General features: G+C 33.9%; 1 protein-coding gene across 1 annotated transcript in view; it reads left to right on the top strand.

Moving 5' to 3' along the window:
- The first annotated feature begins 1,450 nt into the window (after positions 1-1,450).
- Positions 1,451-23,735, top strand: part of LOC142344307 (uncharacterized) — a 106,958-nt gene continuing 84,673 nt past the window's right edge. Inside the window, exons 1-9 of the mRNA XM_075395895.1 lie at positions 1,451-1,659; positions 2,029-2,116; positions 8,428-8,525; positions 13,512-13,601; positions 14,615-14,791; positions 19,656-19,838; positions 22,257-22,408; positions 22,887-22,946; positions 23,394-23,588. Of these exons, the coding sequence (XP_075252010.1) occupies positions 1,567-1,659; positions 2,029-2,116; positions 8,428-8,525; positions 13,512-13,601; positions 14,615-14,791; positions 19,656-19,838; positions 22,257-22,408; positions 22,887-22,946; positions 23,394-23,588 (1,136 nt within the window). The 5' untranslated portion in view covers positions 1,451-1,566. The remainder of the gene's footprint in view (positions 1,660-2,028; positions 2,117-8,427; positions 8,526-13,511; positions 13,602-14,614; positions 14,792-19,655; positions 19,839-22,256; positions 22,409-22,886; positions 22,947-23,393; positions 23,589-23,735) is intronic.

Genomic DNA, 23,735 nt, shown 5'->3' with positions numbered 1-23,735 from the left:
AATCTAGAATAAAGAATGCTATGACAACCTCAGACTTCCCTACTAAACCATCACATGGCCGATATGATAAGGTTAAAGGCGAGTATTAAAAGAGATTAAAAAATATTTAAAACACCCACTAAAATTTTCGGTTTATTGGTTTTTAAAAAAATTTCGGTTATTTTTAATTTTCAATTTTTTTAATTGAGTTTTTGGGTATAAAAATTTTTGGTGAAAAGATTTGTTAAGAGGGTGATTAGTGAAGATCCCGGTCATCTAAGCTTCAAATATTGCTCTTCGAAACTCTTCTCACACTTGAAAGCATCACTGTATCTCAAGAAATTATTTGTTATGATGGTAGAAGACGTCCTTACTTAGTTTAGACAATTCAAATTCTCGAGTTATCCAAGCTTACTAAACTTTGTGTTATACGCAATATTTGGCTTTAAAATATTAACTAGTTAAATGGTACTAACTCTAGATAACTCGCTCAAAAACACAGCTCAAAATATACAACTCTGCAAATGCTAAATTGTGCTAAATTTCGGATCTAATCTGTTTCGCCCCCCCAGTGTTTTTTACACGCAACAGTTACAAATTTTGTTGTTATATAGCACATTACTATGTTAAAATAGCACGTGCGCCTGGGGGCGTAAAAAATATAAGCCCACTAAGCTGGGGGGGGGGGGGGGGACAAAACAGAATAGATCCTAAATTTCAATTTGTTTACCGCTGGCACAAACTAGGATTTTTGAATATTTTTGTTTTAGTCTCAAGAAAAAGCTTTAAAAAGTATCAATTATACGCAGCAAAATGATGAAAATTAAATCAAACGATTTTTGAGATTCACGAAAATAAAATTACCCCCTGAATGAGTTCAGTTAGATAGTGGTGATAACTCATCATTTCATTAAAAAAAACAACAAATCGCCCAAGGGCATTTCATTTTCATCACAGTATTACAAAAAGTTACGGTGAATTCACTGTTGCCCTGTAGGCCTGGTGCTTGTGAGACATCATATTCTAGCTGACTGTGCTAAAATTACAGGAAGAAGATTGAATTAACCATCAGATCACACTGAGAAATTTTCGAAAATTATACACAGCAATCAAAAACAAACATTAAATTTAATTGTTCAAGAGTTTATAGAATTTTTGAACAGGTTTCAGGTTTTCCTTCCATTGGCAACAACTTTCCATACAACAATTATTGTGCAGTTAAGTTACTTCAATACAAATAAAACTACCTTTTTCCTTTGTTCATGTTATGTTTCGTTCTATTGTCTTCAATTTCGAAAGTTTTTAGATCTAGGATTTTGTTCAAATTCAATTCCTAATAATTTTGGATCATGTTTCAAGCCGTGTCTAAACAGTTCTATGCAGTAAAGTTCCTGATATCTTTTCATTTTTATAAATTTTTTTATATAAAATTTTTTAAGATGTTTTCAGTTTGTGAGATTGTGTATTTCAACATTACCGCCATGATACGAATTAAAAGATGACTCAAGATTTAAAATCAAATTTTATCGTTATTCTAAGAATTAGATCGTATTACTGATACATCCCCTTCTCTTACTTTTGGCCTGAATGGCCGATGACTTGGAGGAGTTCATCCAGGCTCAGAAGGCAAAATTAGCTCAAGCAAGAAGATCACACGGAATTAAGTCGCCTCAGGCTTCTGTAAGTTCGTAGATTTATGCAAACTTGAGGCGGAGTTTTTTTTGATGAAATCAAGTTTTATGGATTATATTAGCCTTCTATAATTTTAGCCTGCATATGCGGAAAAGTAAATTGGTACCATGATGGAGACAATTTCCATTTGAAAAACAAAAACATCGATTTGTTCTATAAACAGCAAATAGCTTTGGTTATCTGTTAGTTATCAAGAAAGTTGTGAGCCAAAATATAATTTTTTATTCTGAAAATATTAACTCTTTCTCTTTTCTCCAGCCCTTCTATGATAATTACCAATTGAGGCTGCTATACTTAGGGTTGGGAATCAAATTGAACAGAAATTTTATGTGTTTTTATATTATAATTGTTTTTCAGGATTTCCAGCTTCCTCAGAAAGTTCCACTTGTTGCTGATAATGATGTGACTGTGAACACTCAGGAAAGACCTCAAGTTGCGATTAATGGTTGGTATTGATTTTCTGTGCTGAGAACCTATCAATAGTCAGTCAATGATCGGTCATCTTTATGATTTGAACCATTGAATCACTTTTTAAGGGAAACTGCTGAAATCGATAGGTGTGCATATCAGGAGGAATTAATGAGATCTCGCATTACAAACAAAATCTCGAAGCATCTCAAAAGCATTAATGTTCTGAAGTTTTAGTTAACAAAATTGAAGCTACCGTTAATTGCAGCTCCCAATGAAATATAGGGTCTGTTCCGATCTTTGCCCAATCTAACAAACGTTAGTATTTCGAAGGCGTTAATTGCCAATTGTTGTCGGTATTGTTGTTGTTTTGGATTCGCTATTCTGCAGGGATTTGTCCCAGTCGTCACGATAAAATCACGATCTTTTTCGTTTGTGCCCCCTTAAAGCCGTTTTTTCCGTTTGTACTCTTAAAGCCAGTGGGAGTAAAACTAGCTCTCTTTTTGAGCTTACACAGAATATGATTGCAGTTTTAAGGTATCTACTTCTGGCAAATTTAAAGAAAGTGGGTTTAAACATTTTAAAGAAATTTAGCGTAAATCTATCCAAAAATCTCCGTCGATTAATTCAGCAACCCTAATCTATCTTTAAAGATCAACTCAACAACCTTACCGTTAACAATTTTAACATGTTTTATCAAAATTGAAAAAGAAATTGGTCACAAAACGGGAAAATGTGAATAAAAACAACGGAATATCGTCTCCTTTTCGCAAAAATTTGAACCTCGGTAACTCCCTGTAATACGCGAAAATCGTAAAAATCTTTTAATTCCATGTTCTACGCTGGGCAGGCTTTCTATTGATACCGCTCACAACTCTACGATGATTATATTCATCGACCAAAATTGACTGAACGAAAAAATCCACTTGATTATATCGTTCCTCTCCCACTAAAGTGGATCGGAACAATAACAGGAAATTATGTTTAGCTCAGCTGTTGTGCATCAAGTTGCCCTGTTTTTTATTATTATGGCATTGTACTGATAAGTCCTTAAGTGAGAAAATTCTATGAAGTGAATGAACATTCTAAGTAAGAAAAGGAAATTTTGATAACATACAATGCAATAAGATTTACAGAATAATCATAAATGTCTCATCTACCAACTATATTCTAAATTTTCGCATTGATTTTTGTCACCTGGTATCTCAATGAGATTGCGGTTAAAACTTCAGGTTTAATGGTGGGTGAAGAATCTTGAAAGCTTTTAAGTTTCCTTTGCCGACTAGCTGAATTCTTTTTTGGGAGGTCTCTCTCACTCTCTCCTAAGCAATCAATGAAACTTCAAAAATGCTAAAAACAATTAAAAATTCTAAAATTTGTGGCCCATTGTAATCCTTAAATGTCCTTGAAATTTATTCAATATACTGCGACATTTATAAAAAATATTTAAGGTGCACCCTAATACTTGTTGGATATAGGTGACATTATCGTGACCATTAGTTGGCTGTTGGACGTTAAAAAGCTGCCCCCTTGAAAGATAAGTGTTTCGATTTTAATTACGACAAATCTTTTATTAAAGAATGAAACAAGTTTTTTTAGGTTCGGCTCTATCAAGATTCATGTCTTGATCAGAAATATATTTGTTCCAGAAAAGTTATATAACATTTGTAAACTCGGTGTAAAATTACCTTTTTGATAGTATCATTCGGGAATTGAAACTTTTATTGATCAGCTGTTGTCAAAAATCACTTGCGCATTTTGAAACACTTCAAGTCTTGAATGTAGATTTATTAGATTAGGCTAATGTTTTTAAACAACTTATATTAGGTCGGAATTTTGTACTCTTAAATTAGCAAAAATTTAACCTGAAAAAATCGATTTCTGGCGTTATAGAAAAAGGGATCTTTTCCGTTTGTGCCCCCAGGTTAGTGGGCGCATAGTATTTGCACCCCCCAGACGCACGTGCCATATTTTAACATAATGATTTTCTGTGTAATGGCACGTGCTTTCTAAATTGGGGCGCATAACGTAGTGGGTGGGACACAAACGGAAAAGATCCTAAAATCATTATACTGGTATTTCTACAAGTGCTGGCGTTTTGTTCGTCTATTCGTTCGTTGACAAATTTCCACATGAAACTTATTAATCGGTTCTTGAGACCCGCTGTGGTATTAAAATGTCGTATTTTGCTAATCAGTTTGTAAGTCGAGTAGTTTGGTAGCCAAATTCTGTAGTGATCTTTCTGCTCTTCTTTTTTCAACTTTGAAGTCTCGGTTGGACGTCCTACATCCTTCGTCCTTCGACCCTTTAACTAAAAGATCGCATTCTTGTTTGTGAATCTGATTTACAGAAACTGATTTCAGTTGGTTAGTAGTCATTTGCAGATGATCTGAAACAAATGAACACAATTAAGTCCTAACAGTTACTACTACTGCTACTATTATTCAGAGTATATCAATTAAGTAAAGGCTCGCAAATATTGATTTGATTTAGAAATCAAATATTGGTCATTAGTTTTTTTTTATTTTCTATCAACGCCCGAAGGCTTCAACAAAATATCGGAAACAATTTTTTTAATCAAAATGAAGCGCATGACATTTGGGGGATATTTTTGTAACAAGCTGACATGAATGTTTTGTTCTATATATATTTATACAGGTCAGGTTTTGAGAAAATAGAGTAAAGAAATTCCTTAATAAATTATTCGAAAATGATCGAAAAAATTGGCGAAAAAGAATCCAACCACTCATAGCACTAAACAAATTCAATGCCTCATTAGAGGGCCCATGGCAACTGCCATTAACGACAATGAAAGATACAAAAAATCACAAAGACACAAGAAACAAAAAGATTCAAATTCATAAAGACCATTAGCTTTCAACTGAAAATCCATTAAATAGCCTCATATTTGTGTCCACCGGGAAAACCGATGCGCCTTGTCATTATCAGATGACTAGAAAAACAGCTACCGGTAAAAATTAAAAAAAAATATAGATTATGCTAGAAAACGGTGTGTAAGCCGTTTAAATAGCCTACTGAAATTATTAGATATAATCAATTACACCTTATTTCAACTTCCTTAATGTGATATTTGATTTTTCATTAATGTTTCATTAATGTGATAATGTGAGTAGAGGAAAAAAAAACTTACTCAAAAACAGCAATCGTCCAATCATCAGGCATGAAGTTAAGAAAAGCCAAAGACCAATATTCAAAAGATAAAACAGTGAAGAGTACAAAATTTCAATTCAGATGAAAGAGGATGATTTGACCTCCGTCTTTGTTGATCCTACGCGTCCAGGTGATAGAAATAAGATAAAAAGTGGCAAATCTCAAAACCATCCTTTTTTTAAACAAAATCTTTAATAAAGTCATAACAAAAATAAACTTTCAACTATAAAATACTAAATAGATTAATTTGTAACTGGTAAGAAGCCCATTTGAACCTGCCGTTAGTGAGATTAAGTGAAAGGACTGAGAAATAATAGCGAATTCAGGCAGAACTCAAACTTCCACACACCTTATTACGCAAACACAGTGTTGAAACAAAATAAAACCATACGCTTTTCAATGAAATTTTAACGCATGTTCGTTGGCCTTCATTTGATTTGCGTGAAACTTTGGTTTGTCAATGGCCGGGTTTTGATTTCAGATCATTCTAGTCACTATTGAACATGAAAAACAAAAAAAGAAAAAATATATTTTTAAATAAGGATAGCGCCCAAATACAATTCGAAAAATTTAAGGATTTAAAAAATTCTAGATTAAGCGAAAGCTAGTCCTGATATTGTTGCTCGTCCATTGAAACGAATAATTGTCCCATTGTTATGAAATAGCTAAATTGAGAAAGAAGTCAATATATCATCATTAATCGACGAATTTTGGATAATTATCGAGTTATATCAGCGGAAAACCATTAACTAATCTTTAGATAGTCTCTTTATTATCTCCATAGAAAGTGAATCAGACCTGTGATTAGACTCAGTCGTAAGACTATAAACAACAAATGCTAGCAAAACTCGAGAGTTGATTTAAAATATACGAAAGCAGTTTGCCGGAGGAAAAGGAACCATGAGTTTACTCAGAAAATTAATTATTTATTTGTTGGACCTCATTTGAACATAAATGGAATTTCTCATTTATTGAAACTCAACTTGAAAACAGACTTGATTGCATTTGGGATAAGAAAAAAGTTTAAAATCGCCAAAATGCGATCTGAAGTTTTTTCCTTGCAAAAATTAACGATGAGACCAAAAATGGCCTTGCTATCGCATGTAGGCTGTTAAGATAACTTGATTGTTCCAAATAGTTTAAGAATTTCATAATGATGCAAATAATTGAATGAGTTCGAGTGAATTCAGAGTTTTAAAAATTTGACGGAATTTCTGCCCAATAGAATCGTTTCAAACATTTCAGCTACTCTCTCCTTTATTTTTGAAGCCTAAAAACATTAGCAAAATTGATGAAAAATCAGGCAAAAATTTTCTGTATATGGATTTGCAGCAGATTAATCAGGTAAAATTCCAGTTAAAACTGATTTGTTCAGGAAGTTTTTACACTATGCGAGCCTGTTGTTACTTTTGTTTTTTTTTACCAGTTTCAAGTAAAATAGTTGTTGAGTTGATAGACCGAGAAGCGAAGGCACTTCGGTTTCTCTTACTGTTCGTTTTTATCTTCTTCTCCGCTTGTTTTCTCGTTTGAATGTTCGCCATTCTCAAAATTTTTACCTTTTTGTAGTTGCTGCTGACTAATGAGCTTTCTTTGGACTGCTTTCTTCGTTCAGCTTCTAGCCGTGTTAACGTACTTTAATTATCGCTGTATTGTAGTTAAACAGTAATATTTGAGAGGTGTTAAGAATCAATGTGAAATTATTCAAAAAACATTGTTGGTCTCTTTTAGTAGCGTGCTTAGATGGGTATTTTTTTCTTTTCGCAAATGATTGCAGTGGCTGTTCATCTGTTAATCAAGTCCCATTTATATTGCAAATCCCGATGTAATTAAATTAATTCACTTCTCAATTTTTTCTCACTGAAACATGCCTTCTGCAGTTTTTTTAAACTAATGAAATATTTGGATTCTCAACTTTCGTTCTTCTCTCCGATTTAAATTTTCCATCCTACTTGTCTAAGAATGGTACAAAAGCCTGACAGACTAAATTAAAAGGAGAATTTAAGTGACTTATCGGTTTCATTTCGTGAGAATAAAAATTCAAGCATTCATACTAAAAATGTCCCTAAAAGGTTTGATTCAGTTTTTCATGAGTTTTTTTTGGTAGTACCAGTCTTGAATCTCTAAAAAAGATTTCGATTGGCCAAATTTGGCTGTAAGACAGCAAGGCTGGTTGTCAGTTCCATGCTCACAAAAAAATCTGGTGGCTTGGAACTAAAATAGTTCCTTATCTTATGGACAATCAACGTCCATAAGATTATTTTGCGATGATGTAAAAGTTAAGATTTACACTTGATGAATTTTAATTTTAACTTTATTCTGAATACTTCAATTGTAAGTTCTATCGGTAGTTTGTGTTTCGTTAATCAGTTGCAATCGAACTGTCCAGGAACCGGTACATAGTACTGGAAATTTTTCAGCTGTTACTTGCAGTTATGTTTTCAGTATGATCGAATTGGCTTATCTCTGATCAGCTTGACCACTCTGAGCCGTATAGGGTTTCGCTGTTATTTAGAGTTTGTCATTCACTTTCTGACGTAACATGGGAATCTCTGCCGGTTGAGCGCGCCGAATTGCGCCGAACGGTTTAAGTGCATGTCATGCTGTACTTTTTGATGTAAGTTTGAAGCTCATTGTTTTCTTATGTCTTCGCATCAAAAGGTCATCCTTGGTTGTCAAAAGTCAGTCCAAAGTAAGTCTGGCTGAGTGTCAGACTGGACAGGGCATACAATGTGCTGACAAGGAGGGAAAAACATGTGAAACGCTGTCCCAGATCTGAATTGTTCTTTTCTGTGATGATTTCGACTGCATCAGCCGTTATTTATTATGTAGCGTTAGTCGGGGATGACAACAATAACCGGTTTCGGAAAAAAAAAACCACGGAAAGAAACCCCCAAGGAAAAATACCCCACGGAAATAACCCCCCACTTGACTGTCAAAGAGATTTAAAATCAATCAAATTAAATAAAATCAATCTTTTTGGTTCTTACCCGACATAACTTTCTCTCCTCAATAAAAAGCCAGTAGCTGTTGCTTGCTCTTGTACTAGTTGCGCGATCCGCAACTGAAGCCATTAATCTAGTTCCTTTCAAGACAGTTTTTGATCGTTTTTGAAAGTTGAGCTTGGGTGTGTTGATTTTATTGATTGTGTCTTTTAATGACGATTGTTTGTTGTTGTAGATTATTCAGAGGGGAGACTTGCGCTGGGTGATTATGAAAACAAAAAGCGACTCTACCAAGAAGAGCGAAAGGTCGACACGCGCAACTTTCTTGCAAAGGTCAGTCCAATGTTAACACAGAAAGCACTCATCAGTTTGCCAGACATTTTAATTTAATTTTGTTAACCGTATAGTAATATAAGCCTGTCTACGTAATTTAATTGCGTGCATTTTGTTAAGATGAAATAGCCCAACAATATTTGTTAATTAGTCCTAATTGATTGCGCTCCTAACTAAGGTATGGTTTACAAGGTGGTATAAAAATTTTATGCTAATAAAAATAGTATTGGGAGGTTATTACTCAATTTGCAGGGGAGTTGGGGAGTTGCTTCTTTCATTCTGTACAGTTGCTTCTTGACCTTCATTTTTTAAACACTTTCTTATGCATTGCTAGTTTTAAACGTTAGCACAATAGTTCTTTTTAAGCAACAGATTCTGCAACAAAGTTCTAATTGTAAATATCAATAATTTTACATTACTCCTGTAAATTTCCTCCTGTAATATATTCCAATCATGATGATGACTGCAGAAAAGTTTAATAGTTATTCAAAAGCGGATCTTTATAAAGTTTATTGCGAACTTTATCAAAAATTAGAAGAGAAGGACAATCTCATCGCCGAGCATGTGGTAACCGTGAGTGAATTCCTTAAAAAATCGGCACAGGTAACAACTACTTCAGCTATTATAACACCAAAGATTAACACGAGTGCAAAAAATGACGTTTTTATTCAAAAGTTTGAAACATTAAAGATCGAGGAAAAAACAGAAAATTTTTTAATTGGTAGTAGTATCATCAAACACCTGGCAAGAGATCGGACATTTCATCAGGACTGCAGTATACATGCTTACCCAGGCTCGACGACAAAGGAAAAACTGCAATTATTACAGGGTTACGATCAAAAAAAGATGAAAACAGTCATTTTACAGGATGGGACCAATGCTATTCTAAAACAAAAAAGTGATCATTTAGAAACATTATTCTTAGATTACAAAGATCTTGTCTCTGCATTAAAGGAAAAGTTCAGCCCAGAAACATTAGTATTGATGGAAGTGCCTCCCTTAAAAAAATGCCGAAAAACGAACAGACAAACAGCAAAATTTACGAATTCAATGAAAAACTGCGAGAGTATATTACACAAGAAAACACTGAAAAAATCAAAATACTTCCTGTGTGCAACATGTTGAGTCAAATGGCAAATTACAATGCTCTCTTTTACGATGACATACATTTTAATTTTCAGCAGGGAATTCCGTTCATTAAAAATGCAGTTTTAAGTCATTTTCTTTTAACTTCTTGTAATCTTGTTTGTTTACAACCTTTGCAATATTCTCAAAGCGCATACGTGAGTAGGGCTAACACTTACAAACCATGGAGACAAACATATCGTTATACAAATGGACTTTAGCTGCAGTTTCTGCTGTTTTTAAGCTATTTTGCAACGTGTAATGATTTATAATCAGATATAACCAAAAATGGCAGGTATTCGACTCATATTTATACTATGTAAACTACTCATATCCTCCGATAGTATTTCAGAATGTTTTTGTTACAGTTTTCCTTATGCATCTCGAATACCTTCATTCAAAGCAATCTGTAACCTCAAACAATGTGCTTTAAAATCCAAATTCAACCTTTCCTTTTTCTTGGTTGTTATATGGTATCTTCTACTAAAAAGTGGTATTATCGAAATAAACCCTGGACCAGTTTTACCATATGCACTTATGATGAAAAAAATAAAATTATGTGATTCCAGAATAAAAATTCTGCATCAAAACGCCAGAAGTTTAGCAGGAAAACATCTGCTGTTGAAAGAACTCATTCAAGACATTGGTTACAACTGCATATATGCGTTTAGTGAAACATGGTTGTCACAAAGTCATCCGGAAGAATTTTGGCATGTAGATAAGCAAAACTTTGACTGTTTTCGAAAAGATCGCATCCAAACAACAAAAACAAAAGGTGGTGGTATTATCATGTACATTCCGAAATCATTAAAACCTCGTCTCCGCGATGATCTCAACTGCTTCCCGGATACAAATTTTGAAAGTTTATGGGTTGAGTTGTGCATACAAAAAAAGAAATGCGTTTTGAATTCATCATACTGTCCTGAAAAAAAACTTGTTAAGATGTTTTTGGAAAAATTGGTCCTGGGAATTGATCTTGCTATGGCTGAAGGAAAATCTGTCATACTTGCTGGAGACTACAACTTAAACTATTTTGCAAAGCGCGACAGAAGTCTGCTGCAATCTGTAATTTCTCCATATGATCTTAAACCAACGAATAATAATACAGCTACAAGAATGACTACCTCTTCTTCAACACTTATCGATTATATCATAACAGACGATTACGAAACTGGCATAGTTGCGGATACGATTTTGAAAACTGATCATTTTGCAACAATCACAGTTCTTAAATCTGTGATGCTAAAATCAAAAACAACAAAGAAAAACTTTTTTGATAAAAAAACTATTCAGCCATAGCATTCCAAAATTTTATTGAAAATTCAGACTGGAGACACTTTTACGGTGCAGTGACAGGAGATATGATGTTATTAGAATTTCAAAGAATTATTGAAAGAGCATTAGCACTACATGCTCCAATTAAAGCCTGTTATATTAGAACAGATAAAACAAAATTCTTGCTTCAAGAAAAATGGTTATGTGAGGAAACAAAAAGACAGTTTTCAAGAATTAGCGAAGATGAAACTAAAAACGATTTAATCCGTCAAAAAGAAAAACAACTTCTTTCAAGTTTTATGGAGTTAAACAGTGAAAAAGCCAGATGGAAATTCATTCAAGATCTTCGTAATAAAGAAAAGACTCAAGCAAGCATTCAATCTTTATTAAACAGTTTTGGTGATAAGATAACAAAGCCCATGGAAATCGCAAATCTTCTAAATTACAGATTTTCGACTCTAGGAGAGTTCATTGGCTTGCAACAAACTAACAACATTCCTCCTAAAACTGCTCCGAGAAAGTGTTTCAATTTCCGATATATAACAACCAAGGAAACAAATGTGCTCATAGATTCATTGAATACAAGTAAACCAGTCGGTCCTTCAAAAATACCAGCTTGGGCAATAAAAGATGCTAAAGCAGCGCTAGCGGAACCACTATGTTATCTCATTAATCAATTCATTACAGAAGGAAAATTTCCAGAAGATCTTAAAAAAGCTTGTTTAACTCCACTCTTCAAAAAAGGGAATCCCGAAGACCCACTCTGTTATAGACCTATTTCTGTCACTTCTGCTTTGTCAAAATTTTTTGAAAAGGCGTTCAGTTCACAAATCACAAGTTTCCTAGAAAGGGAGCAATTATTGTCGGCCAGTCAATTTGGTTATAGAAAACAAATTTCAACAATTGATGCTATCCTGAAATCGACAGAACAAATAAGATTAGAACTCAAGAAAAAAACTGTTACAGGGACGTTTTTAGATCTTTCAAAGGCTTTTGATTCTATAAACCACAAAATATTGTTACGGAGACTTGAAAATATAGGTTTCGATGAACATGCTACCATTTTAATAGAGAATTATTTGAGTAAAAGAACGCAAAGAGTTGTTCTGAATGGAATTGAATCGGACTGGATAAATTTGAAGAGGGGAGTTCAACAAGGTACTATTTTAGGACCTCTATTATTTAACATTTACGTCAACGATTTAGCAAAGATTGTTGAAGAGGATTGCACGGTTGTCCAGTACGCAGACGATACTTTTCTCTTTACATCCGACACTGATGAAATATTGGCAAAAACAAAACTTGAACATAACATCTCAAAAAGTATTGATTTTTTTGCAAAGTCCCAGTTAGTAGTGAACAAACAATAAACAGAATATATTGTGTTCAGCACCAGGAAGAGGTTAACAAATACTGTTCTGAATGTTGACAATGAAAGAATAGCAGAATCAAATAGTGTGAAGTATCTTGGCGTAATTATAGACAGCAAACTAAAATTTGATGGAGAAGTGAAAAAGATTCTTCAGAGAATGGCTTCTGGAATAAAAGTTTTGAATACACTAAGTAAAAGTTCACCAGAGAAAACGAAAGTCTTATTACTTAATGCAATAGTAATAAGTCATCTACATTATTCCGCGCTAATTCTAATAGGGTTGCAAAAGTCATTACTCACAACTTTAGAAAAACAATTGAATTGGGGAATAAAATCCATTTTTAATAGGAGAAAATACGATCGGTCTACAGATCTCAAACTACGCAACAAAATACTACCAGTTTCTTTTCTCTTGAAATATCGTTGCTCAAAATATTTTATTCGCTTACTCAGCAACGATCTTCCAGCATATAAAATTGAACCTCTCTCTACCATGAGAATAAAACAACATGACAGGTCAAAAAAAGTACCGTTCGATATAAGAAAGAACAATAAGTTTTTAACTGATTCTTTTATTGCACAAGCCATTCCAATTTATAATAGTCTGCCTTCTAATATTAGACTGAAAACAACATCGAAGGCTTCCTTAAAAAAAGAACTTAAAGAATATTTTTGGAAAGAATTTTTGAAGGACCCAAAAGTAACAGATATAAAAGATGACATTGAGAGCATTAGATTTTAATTTTAATTTTTAATCTTCACGATGTACATATAAAATTGTGAGAACATTTTATGCTCGCATTTTAGGCCGTTTTTTTAATAATGTAAGATCAAATTTTTAATTAAGTAATTTAATGATTTTATAATTTTACATAATGTTATATTCTTAACTTTACATTGCCTCTTTTTCCATTTGCTTTTTATACTTATGTGTACCAGAGGAAATTAACAATGTTCCTTTTTTTAAATGGTTTACTTGGTGTTTGTGGAGCCAATAAGAAACAGATAAAGATGCACTGGTTTTCCGGGGACGGGGGAATACACTGAATGAAGTTCAGATATAAATTTACCTTAACGGAGTCAAGGTAAACTGTTGTAAAGGTAAAGGTGAGGTAACGTTTACTTAAACATAACCTTAACTTGAGTTATGTATATTTAGTTATGTAAATTTACCTGAACTTTATTTAGTGTGTTTAGTTGACGGTGTGTTTTAGGATCGACAGCACTACAAGAAGCCTCAATCTGACCCACTGCAGACGGGCGGGGAGGTTGGCCTTCCCCTGAGAGACACCTCAATTGAAAGGGTAAGAATTTTGCAAATCCTAATCGCTGACTTTGCTCTGTTTTCCATTCACTTCAATCGGCCACCAATTAAACTTGTATATAAATGTATACAAGCTAAGAAGCTTCCGATAAATCACCAACATCAGTTGTTGGTTTTAAACTACAGACCTTGAATAGAAACTAGGTTCACCAGTTATTATTTGAAATGTTTCTCCCTGATTTGCAATTACTGATTTTTTTTCTGAATTATTCCTTGGTCGTTGTTGGTAAATATGTTTGCAATCTTAAACGTACATTTTTAAAAATCTGTTTTGTACTTAATTTAAGATGTCTGAACTTTTTCGAAACGTGAAAAAGTTAAAAAAGGTTTTGAAATTTCAAACTCAAAAGCTACAGCAGAGCAAAAGAAAATTGAAAATGTCTCGTCATGAACCGTTTTGCTTTCTCAGAAGCTTTTAAATGGTATCACATATTCTCCGCAAAAGATGTACAGCGGCCAAAATTGGCGTAACAGGAAGAAGTAAGGCTGGTGGTATAAAGTTCCTAACTCCCATTTCATAAAGGGTCGGGTCAATAGAAGAATGGAGTTGGGATCTTTTTTCAAATGGGGAGGTGCCAGTGTATGCTGTCGTCGTAAACATTTTGCTCGCTATGAAAGATAGCCTGAACAACAAATAATTAGAGCGTTTAATTATTGTCTGGTTTTTGTCGATTTCTTTAATAGGGAATGATTATAAAACGTTCATTTTGAATCAATTTAGCGCTCCTTTGTGGCCGTTGGCGACAGCTCAGATAAAAATACAGGCTGTTGTTGCAAAGGATTCTTTGAACTTTCTTTTTTACCGTGAACAAAAATTTTTTCCCGACCCTTCATGGAAAACTGATTTTTACGATGATGCTGAAATTATGAATACGTTGTAGAATGATGATGCTACAGTCAGTACAATTAACGGGTACAAAACTCAATTTCCAATTCAACTTTCTGATTAATTTCGGAATTTTCAACAAATCTGACAAATGTTTGTTTATGCAGAAGGCGAGAGAAATAGAGCGCAACCGTGAGTACAACGAGTTCCTAGCTGCCAACAATGCTAAACCAACAGCAGCCGGCCAGAGAGGCGCTGTCAACCCGGACCACCAACCCGTCACTTCCGGTGGAGGTTTGAGTGGGGGAGCTTCATACTTCCCCGATCCAGACAGAGAGCACGAGGTACCATTCTCGGCGTGTTGTATTGTATCTTACGATATATTCTGCCCCCCCCCCCGCCCTCAAATCTTAATGGATATGTAAATCTTAAGCTAACCAGCAGGCTTTTGAATGAATTAATATTAGTTGGATGGTTAGTAACTGGTATACAAACTGACGTATTTTAAAAACAGTAAACATTAATCCAACCAGGACAACCAATGAGAAAAACATTTCTCTTCGAGTGGTTTCCCAAATGAATCCCTAACATTGAAAACTTTTAAATCGAGCCGTTTCTCAATGGCAAAAATGATCAATAATTTATGCGCTATCAAACACGTCTGTTTCGTTGAAGCTTTTGCAAATAATTTTGAAAGCCGGTTTTGTTAAATTTTTAGGTATCCTGGCTGAATTCTTATAGAATGCAGTACGTTAAAAGCCTTTATTAACTTAATTTTTTAATAGATTTTTCATGTTTTTTGTCCGATTTTGTGGTGGGTTTAAGAGTCATTGTGATGCTCTTCTAGTACTTATTCTACTGCAAACTTGGGCAGTTGGATAAACAATCTTGTCATAGCTACTGTATCCTATTCTTTTGAATAACTCACAGAAAACCGCTGAAGCGTGTAGTTCGAATATTGAAAAAATCTTGTTTTTAAGGAAAGTTGGTGATACAGACTTGAACTTTTTATGAAGAATATCGCCGTCACTATTCGTTTTTGAATAATAAAATATCTTGTAGATATGATCTCTAAGTACAGCCATAGTTTAGCATGCCGATGTTGATGATGGACTTTGCATATGCTTTGTAGAACATGAGAATGTGCTTGCGGGATAAAAAGGTTTCGTACTTATAAACCATTCCACAAAAACGTGTAAACTTTCTTCTAACCTAGCTGATATAGTATCTAATTTTGAAAGCTTTATCAAGATGTATTCCAAGATATTGCATGAACCTTTTCTTTTGAAAGAACTGAGGCCATTTGTTGTATCAGTTGTGGCACCAAAGCCAACAATTTCACATTTGCTTGTATTCAGGGTGAGTTTATTTAAGGATAGCCATTGCGGTACATCTATTACATTTTTCTCTAAGAGTTCTCCAGATTTTTATCCAGAGCAAAAAAAACTAGTATCAACAGCATAAAAAACAATTTTGCAATCCGTTGCGGAATTAAGCAGATTATTGATGTACAAAAGAAACAAAGGGGCCCCAGAAATGAGCCTGGTGGTACTCCATACGTTGACTTTTGCGCTGATATTGAGTTATTCCAGAATACATATTGTTTTCTGTCACTCAGATAGTTTTCAATGAGACAAATCCTCAAAATTCAAGTTTTTTGAGGAGTATGCGATGATCTGCTTTGTCAAAATCTTTTTCAGATCAACAAGCATATATGTCCAGAACTTTTGTTCTCCATTGTTTTCCGGATTTCTTCTGTCAGTTTTTTGACGGCGTTATTGCAACTCAAATTTGGTTGCAATCCGAATTCATTCGGGTTGGAGTGTCTTGCTTCTTTATAAAACTTAACATTCTTTTGTGTATTAGTTTCTCAAAAGTTTTGCTAAATGTGCTGAGTAAACTTATTGGTCGATTGGTTTCTGGCACAGAAGTTTCTCCTATTTTAGGTATCCCAACTACTCTTCCCGATTCCAAAAATTAGGAAATGTGTCCTCGTCAATTCGCTGGTTAAAAATAGCAGATAGTGGTTTAGCCAGAACTGGACCTGAAATTTTGCACTATATAGCCGATGATGTCATGACCAGCTGACGTTTTATTTGGTTAAGTTTTTATCATATTCATCACTTCTTCAGGTGTAGCTGACACTAAAAAAATATGACTAATTGTGTGACCACAAAAACGAATAGATATTTGAAAGTATTTGCTGCTTTCTTGGGTTCCAATTTTGCAAAGAAATCATTCAATTTGTGTACAGTTATTTTTTTTTACCTCAATATCGTTGAAACAAAACTCGTTGTGGAATCTAAAAATTGGTTTAATTGCACGGTTTCTGTCCAATTTTGTATTTTAGTTTTTTTTCCTTGGACTTGGGTAGTTTTGATTTTGCATCATTTCTCTTTGTCTGATAGGATTGTCGATTTTCTTGTGTTGGAATGCATTTTGAGGAATCTGGTGTCACTCTTTTTGGACTAGTATTGAACTGGTGTTATCCGTAAATTTGATGAGTTCTTGATGACTGACAGCTTTGACTGTCTCAGTTTTTGTGTCAAGATTAATATCTCCGCAGACAATTGAATATCCCTTCAAGTTGATATTTGATCGTTACCTCAAGTAGTTTTTCAAACTCTTCTATGAATACTGACAGTTTTGTATTTGGAGGTTGGTATACCAAGAGAAATTTCAAGATAATTTCCGCCTCCTGAACTCTAACAAGCATTTCCGCAATTTGTTTGCTCAGTGCTTATAATTTCCGAGCTGCAGTCTTTCTCCACATAAATTGCGAGACTTCCTCCTTTTGATATCTGTTGATAACTTCTGCGGTACAGTATGCTGCTTTTTTTACACTTCAACAGCGTTATCGTCTCTGAGCCAAGTCTCTTAGAGATACACAGTAATTTTGGTTTTGTTTGCAAGTTATTTATAAGTACGTCAGCTGGTCTTAATTCTTCCTAGTTGACCTAATATTATGTCAAAAAGATCTCCCTAACATTGAGAAACGGTTAGTCATAAGTTGTTAGGTTTTCCAGCATTAAAAAAGGAGAAGTTTTCCAGTTTAAGGAAAAGAAATTGAGTTTATGATCATTGGTGAAGATTCCAATTGCAGTCAAACTTTTATGAAATTTTTGTTTACTTTGTGGAAGTTTGTTGTTGTTTTCCACTGCAATCTTTTTTGAAACTTCAATTTAATTTTGACCGCGATCCAAGTTTCTGTTGTTCCTATAGAACAGTTCCTCATCATCAGCTAGCTGATATCATTAATTTTTTCGGATTCACTTTTGCAAACGCTTCCAAAACAAACGCATTTGCAAAAGCTTCGAGTTCGCTTGGCGATTTTTTGCCACCAGTAGTGTATAATATGTCACGATTGTTTGGTTGATGTCTCTCAATTGCAATGTGTTGAATATCAGTTGCTGCTTTCAGATAATTTATCACAAATGAGCTAAATTTATCACCACCTTTCGTAAAAACTTTGACGCTACAATTTTTTGGTAGTAATCAGACCAATTGTTCTGCTTTCTTCTTTTTTGCAAGTTGATTGGGGGTAAACACTCATTGATGTAAATAGAATGACCGTTAATGGTTTTTTTAATTGCCAGCCTTGATTTTTTTTTCAATAATTATCATTTTTTCCTCCGAAATACAAAAATTTTATGATGACAATTGGGGCGATAAATTATCCCTCCATTTTCCGAGAACGTGGCATGCTTTGAATTTGCTTGGATTGGTCGAAAATTTTAACAACTTCTCAAAAAAAGAGCAAACTTGTTCTGCAAGTGGGACGTTGATTTTTTGAAGAGGCATATTGGTCAAAATAATGCAATTTTGGATGAATTATTTCGAAAAATTTAAGCTAGAATTTGTTTATCATTATTAGATAAATCTTTAATTGAATGGCAAATATTGTAAATTAGGATTTTCAGGCGAATTCAGTAAAGCGTTGATGTCTTTGTCAGCCATTTTCAAGGCAAAAATTTGAAAGCGAATCAAAAATTACGTAAGCAATGGTTAAAACAGCGCACGACCGCTTTCTAGCTGCTCATTTGTTCTTCGCTTTTCACAGTGTACCTGCGAATATCGACATATCATTAGTACCCGGTGCCAGCATTGGGACCAAAACAGAATGTATTCAAATATTTTTTGTGGCAACAGAAATGAATTATCCGCGCCAAAATAAAATTAATATTGATACCAGTTTTTTAATGCTTTTGTTTTAAAATGTGATTACATAATTAACCGTTGATATTTCAATCAGCCAAGTTGGAACAAAAAATTGCAGACCTGAAGAATTGTTTATAGACTCAATTTTAGTTGATTTGACTTTACAACGTCATATATACTTATACATTACGAACAACGCGATTTTTTGTTTTTCTGAGCGTTTGACCGCTTTTCCTTGAAACCACTGTTCAATATGAGTCCATGAATGCGTGTCTTTTTTTCAGTACGCGTGTTTGAGTTTGTAGGTGGAAAAATTGGCTGGTAAAAGAGCACCTGTTATAACCAATTACAGACAAAAAGGAGGAAAACAAGGACTGCGTATTCTCCATTGCATTAATATAATCTCAATTCCCTACTTACAAACAGGAATGCTTGAACAAGCTTCATACGAAAACCACATGGTTTATGAATATAGCATTCCTTTCTATTTAGACCTTGCTTTGTCAGGTTTTAGTCTTCAATTTTTTGAAAAAATACAAAACCTCCGTTTTTATTTCTTTTTGGCTCATATCAGTTTTACTCTGGTTTTCAACTTTGCGATACCTAAAGATTGCTAAGATAACTCGATTTAAATGAAAGCTTTACCTCCAAAAAATAGAAAATATTTATTCGAAAAGAAAGTTCTAAATTAATTCATTCGATATAGGCAATTTAGGTAACGAAAATCTATTTGATTCAAATTAACGGATTTCGTCAGCTTATTCGATGAACTTTGAACCGTTATTTTTGCGTCCTCTATTAGATTGAACTATGAATTTTTATTTTCTTTTTTTGCTCCCACAAATTATGCAACTCTATTATGCTATGAACCTTTTTTCAAGTTTTGTGCTTTCAAGTTTCTTGAATTTTCAAATTCATTTTTTATCATTCTATAAGCACATATAAAATTATATCTTCCGAATTTTAATTTCTTTAATTATCTTATAAGCATATCAAGTTATATAAACATTTTTTTTATATCTGATCACTTTTTTGCTGTATTGGAAATAGAGTAAACTTCGGAATGAGCGGAACCGAGAGTACAATGAGTTTCTGAGACAGAAGGAGGAACAGACGAGGTTAAAGAAGCACAACACCCAAGATCACCAACCCCCAGGTGTCCACAAACGAGTGACATACGTCCAACCCCAGTCGGATACAGCCGTAGCAGCCCTTCACCCTGCCCAGCCTCAGGTGCTTATTGTTTTTTTTCGCACTGAGTTAGTCGAAATAAATATCATTATTCTCTATGAATGCTCAGATTGAAGCAATTTTTCCTTGATTACAACTTTCTTAGAAAAATTAACCGAGCATCAAATCATCAAAAAGTAGAGTTGTTGGTTATGTCTAGTTTTTTTCGGTAACAACTCTGTTTGCAGTTATTTTAGTTTAATTTGAATTTTTTAGTTTGAAAAGTTTAATTTAGACACAACAAAAACTATTGAATATTTACATCTCAAATCGACGAAACAGTATGAAATTTAAGTTTTCGTATAATTTTTGTTCGAAATTGGGATATTTTGTTTTTTTTAACTATCTCATGCAAGTGGATTTTCTAATGTGATGATTCAGTAAGTTTGGTATTACCTAGAGAAAGTATATTTGAACGTCAGTCGAGCATAAGTTGAGAGGGCGGTTGGAGTGTTAACAAAAATAACTTTTTTTGTTCTCACCTACTGTTTTTTTCTGTTCTTGTTGTTACAAATTTCCCAAAAGTTATCAATTCAGCTAATCATATATTTTGTAGCGCTTTAGGAAAAAACTGTCCGACCTGAATTAAATCAGTTTTACCTTTTTTACGTATTTGAGTTGAAACTATATAAGGTACTCCTATAGAATTTTCATTAAGTCGGACTGCTGATAAAATTTTCAAACTGCGTTAAACTATAAAAGGGACTCCTATAGAATTTCCATTAAGTTGGACTGCTGATCAGTTTTAAACCATTTGAGTAATGCAAGCATTCATGTAAATTTAGGTCTGAAGTAAGGAGGTTAGAATAGAAAAATAAATTTTTCGCCCTTTCCTCAAAAGGTTGCCTTTCCTGTTATTACGTTTTTGAATATAATTTACGCAAATAATTCTGTCATTTTGTGTTTTAATTACATGTCAAAGGAGGGCATGTTACACTGATGCTTAGAATTTATTGTAAACAATTGAGCAAAATTTCACAAATGAAATACGATTTCTACTTCTAGTTTTTAATTTGAAGCAAGAATATGCGGGTCATCTTTTAACATCTTTAAAAAATTTTCCGTTTTATGAATTTAGTGGTCAACCGAAGACCAACGTTGCGTTTAATTTCGTGTGTCACTTGAAGCGTCAGACAGAATCAGCAGAATATAGAATTATTATTTTTTCTTTCTAAGCAGTTTATGTCTGCTATTTTTTTCATCTCAAATATCCCATATTTAGTCAATTTAGAGTTTTCAAAATAAATCTATTTTCATTAAAATAACTTTTGATCGTTCTTCTGAGGAAAAAGTAATAATGTTCCCGTAAATTTGCCGTTGAATCAGATAGCATGATATAGAGGTCCTATATTTTCAAAAATTAGTTGATTTAAGAGGCCAGAAAATCCAGCTACAAGATAAACGAAATACTTCATCTTTGCCTGGTTTTTTTTCTTTTTTTTCTGGAAAACTTGTGTTATGTGTTTTTCCTTTAATAAAGAGTATCACAATCGCTCATTTGAATACAGCTGCTGCCAAATGAAAACTAATTATGGGGCAATAAACAATTTTAAAATTTGTTGTATGATTTTTAAGAAAGCGGAAACTAGCTGTTTTTTTTATTTTTTGTAAAAGTTTATGTTCTGTTTAGCTTTTCGATCCCCATTTCTTATAATTTTTTTGTTTGGTTAAACTAAAAACCTATTCAAATACAAGAATTATTCAACATCCTCTTCAACCCCCACCCCTCCAAAAATTTTCATGTTCTTTTGTTTTCCTTTCAATTTTTTAAACACCCCTTTTCCAACCTGAAATATAATTAAGAGTTTCCAATATAAAAGTCAGAACTAGCCTATGAGGGCTACAATTTGATTTCTCTTTTTCTCTGGTATGCGTAAACAGAAGGTGAAAAATTTTCCTGAAGAAAAAAAGCCGGCGTCGCATATATGTTCCTCCATTTTGAAAAATGTTGGAACCATAATACTAGAAAATAATAACAGATTAGAACAAATTGGAGTTCGGAAGTTGAATTTTCGGAAGTTGAATTTCTTGCGATTTAAAAAAAACTAGTAAACGGATCATAAGCAAAAAATATAGCATTTCGTATACTTTTTTTATACAATAGACGACTTATGTCATGGATTGTGTTATTTTAATGTCATACCCGCGGTGATTTGAGAATTTTTACAAAGATGACAAAGATATCTTAGAATTTTTTATGGTGTTACTACCTTTGATATTTTCATATAATACATTTGCCAGACCTTGCTATAAATTGTTCTTGTAAGTTCGTACGCTATAAAAATTATTTTGTAAAACTGAAATGATGCGAAAGCTCTCACAAGATGTCTCATAACAGCTCATCAGACAAGAATGCCAGAATCACTTCGAACCTCTCGAACTCGCCTGGGATGATAATTAAAATGTGTCGTGATTATTTAGGTTGTGATGCCAGTGATGGGCTATCCCGGGGGAGGTCCACCATACTATGGCCAGCCAGCTGCAGTTGCGCCTATGGTCGCCACCGCAAATTCTCAATTGCCAGACTACAACGAACTACTTAGGCAGAAAATTGAACTGGAGCAGAAGTACAGGTGAGATTAGACTTACAGAGTTTCTCTAAAGTGGCATTTTGATAGAATTTGCATAGTTTCCGTGGCCTAATAGGATCCCTATCCCCGTGAAGGAAATGTTTGTGCTCAATGCCCTGTGTGAACAAACTCCTGTGTTTTGCTATAATAGTAGCTAGTATATCTAATAACACATGGGACTAAGAACACCATTACAATATATATGAACTATTGTAAAAGTGTAAAATATTGATAGATTGTTGTACACTTTCGCATATTATTGATGTTAAATGATGAAATTTCCGGATACCGAATAGCACCATGGCTATAAAATAACTGCGTGGAAAATCGGAAAGAGCGTGAAGTGAACCCTGGAGAATGATAAAAAAAGAGATAACATCTTTGAGGGATCAGATAAATCCTTTAATTCAATTTCAGAGTTTTAAAATTTGTCCTCAACTTAAATTTGTAAACTTTTTTGACTAATTTTGATGTGATTTAGACTCTCGAACGGTTTGCCGACATCTACAGCTTTTGTCTCTTCTAGTCATCAGAATCAAAAGTGATTAGCCAATCAGATTCTTTATTTCAAACATGAGTAGATTAGATTCTGTTTCCACCTGTAGATTATTTCATTCTTCATTTCTGTAATGATTGGTAGGAATGGCTGTCGAATTGATGAAAGCTTAAAAGAAAGTTTTAAAGTCACTTATAATTGCCCTCTATCTGATTCTTTTTTATTTTTCTTCGGTATTTTAGGGTTCAATTTTCAAGAAAATTTGGCTTAAGCTTTCTCATCTATAACTTTTTAACGTTTTCTTTGAGCTTTTTTTTGTAACCCCAAAGCTTTTGTGACCCACTAAAGTGCTATGAAACAACACTCAATTTGTATCTGGGATCATGTAGTGTGGGAGGGGCGATCGTCAAAGTTTCCATTAACCAGTTAATGCTCTTCCGCTGATGTGTAATGCCACGTTTTGAGGTCAAAGTATCTTTTGAAACGCTTCAGACCTCCAAACCCTCCCCATGATAACTCACAGTCTCAGTCCAGAGGTCGCAGCAGACCATTGCAGCCAGTTGACGATTTGGAGGCCAGAATGCAGACATACGACTTTGAATTGGGCAAGAGGAAACAACGACTTAAGGAGGACTCGACAAATTACCAGAGCAATTTACAGTCCAGGGCCGTCATTAACGACCCTAAGTATGATTTAATCGAGCTAGCAATCTACAGATGGGAATTTAAAAAATACACGCAAACATATCATGATTAAGATTTTTGAAAGGTTCTACAATATTTGAAAACCTTAAGAGCAAAATCGATTGAGGTTAGATAGTTAATTACCGCAGA

The sequence above is a fragment of the Convolutriloba macropyga genome, chromosome 8, assembly GCF_964194025.1.
Source record: "Convolutriloba macropyga chromosome 8, txConMacr16.3, whole genome shotgun sequence".
Taxonomy (NCBI): Eukaryota; Metazoa; Xenacoelomorpha; order Acoela; family Convolutidae; genus Convolutriloba; species Convolutriloba macropyga.
The sequence above is the reverse complement of the archived record's forward strand: the minus strand, read 5'-3'. Positions and strand labels throughout refer to the sequence as shown.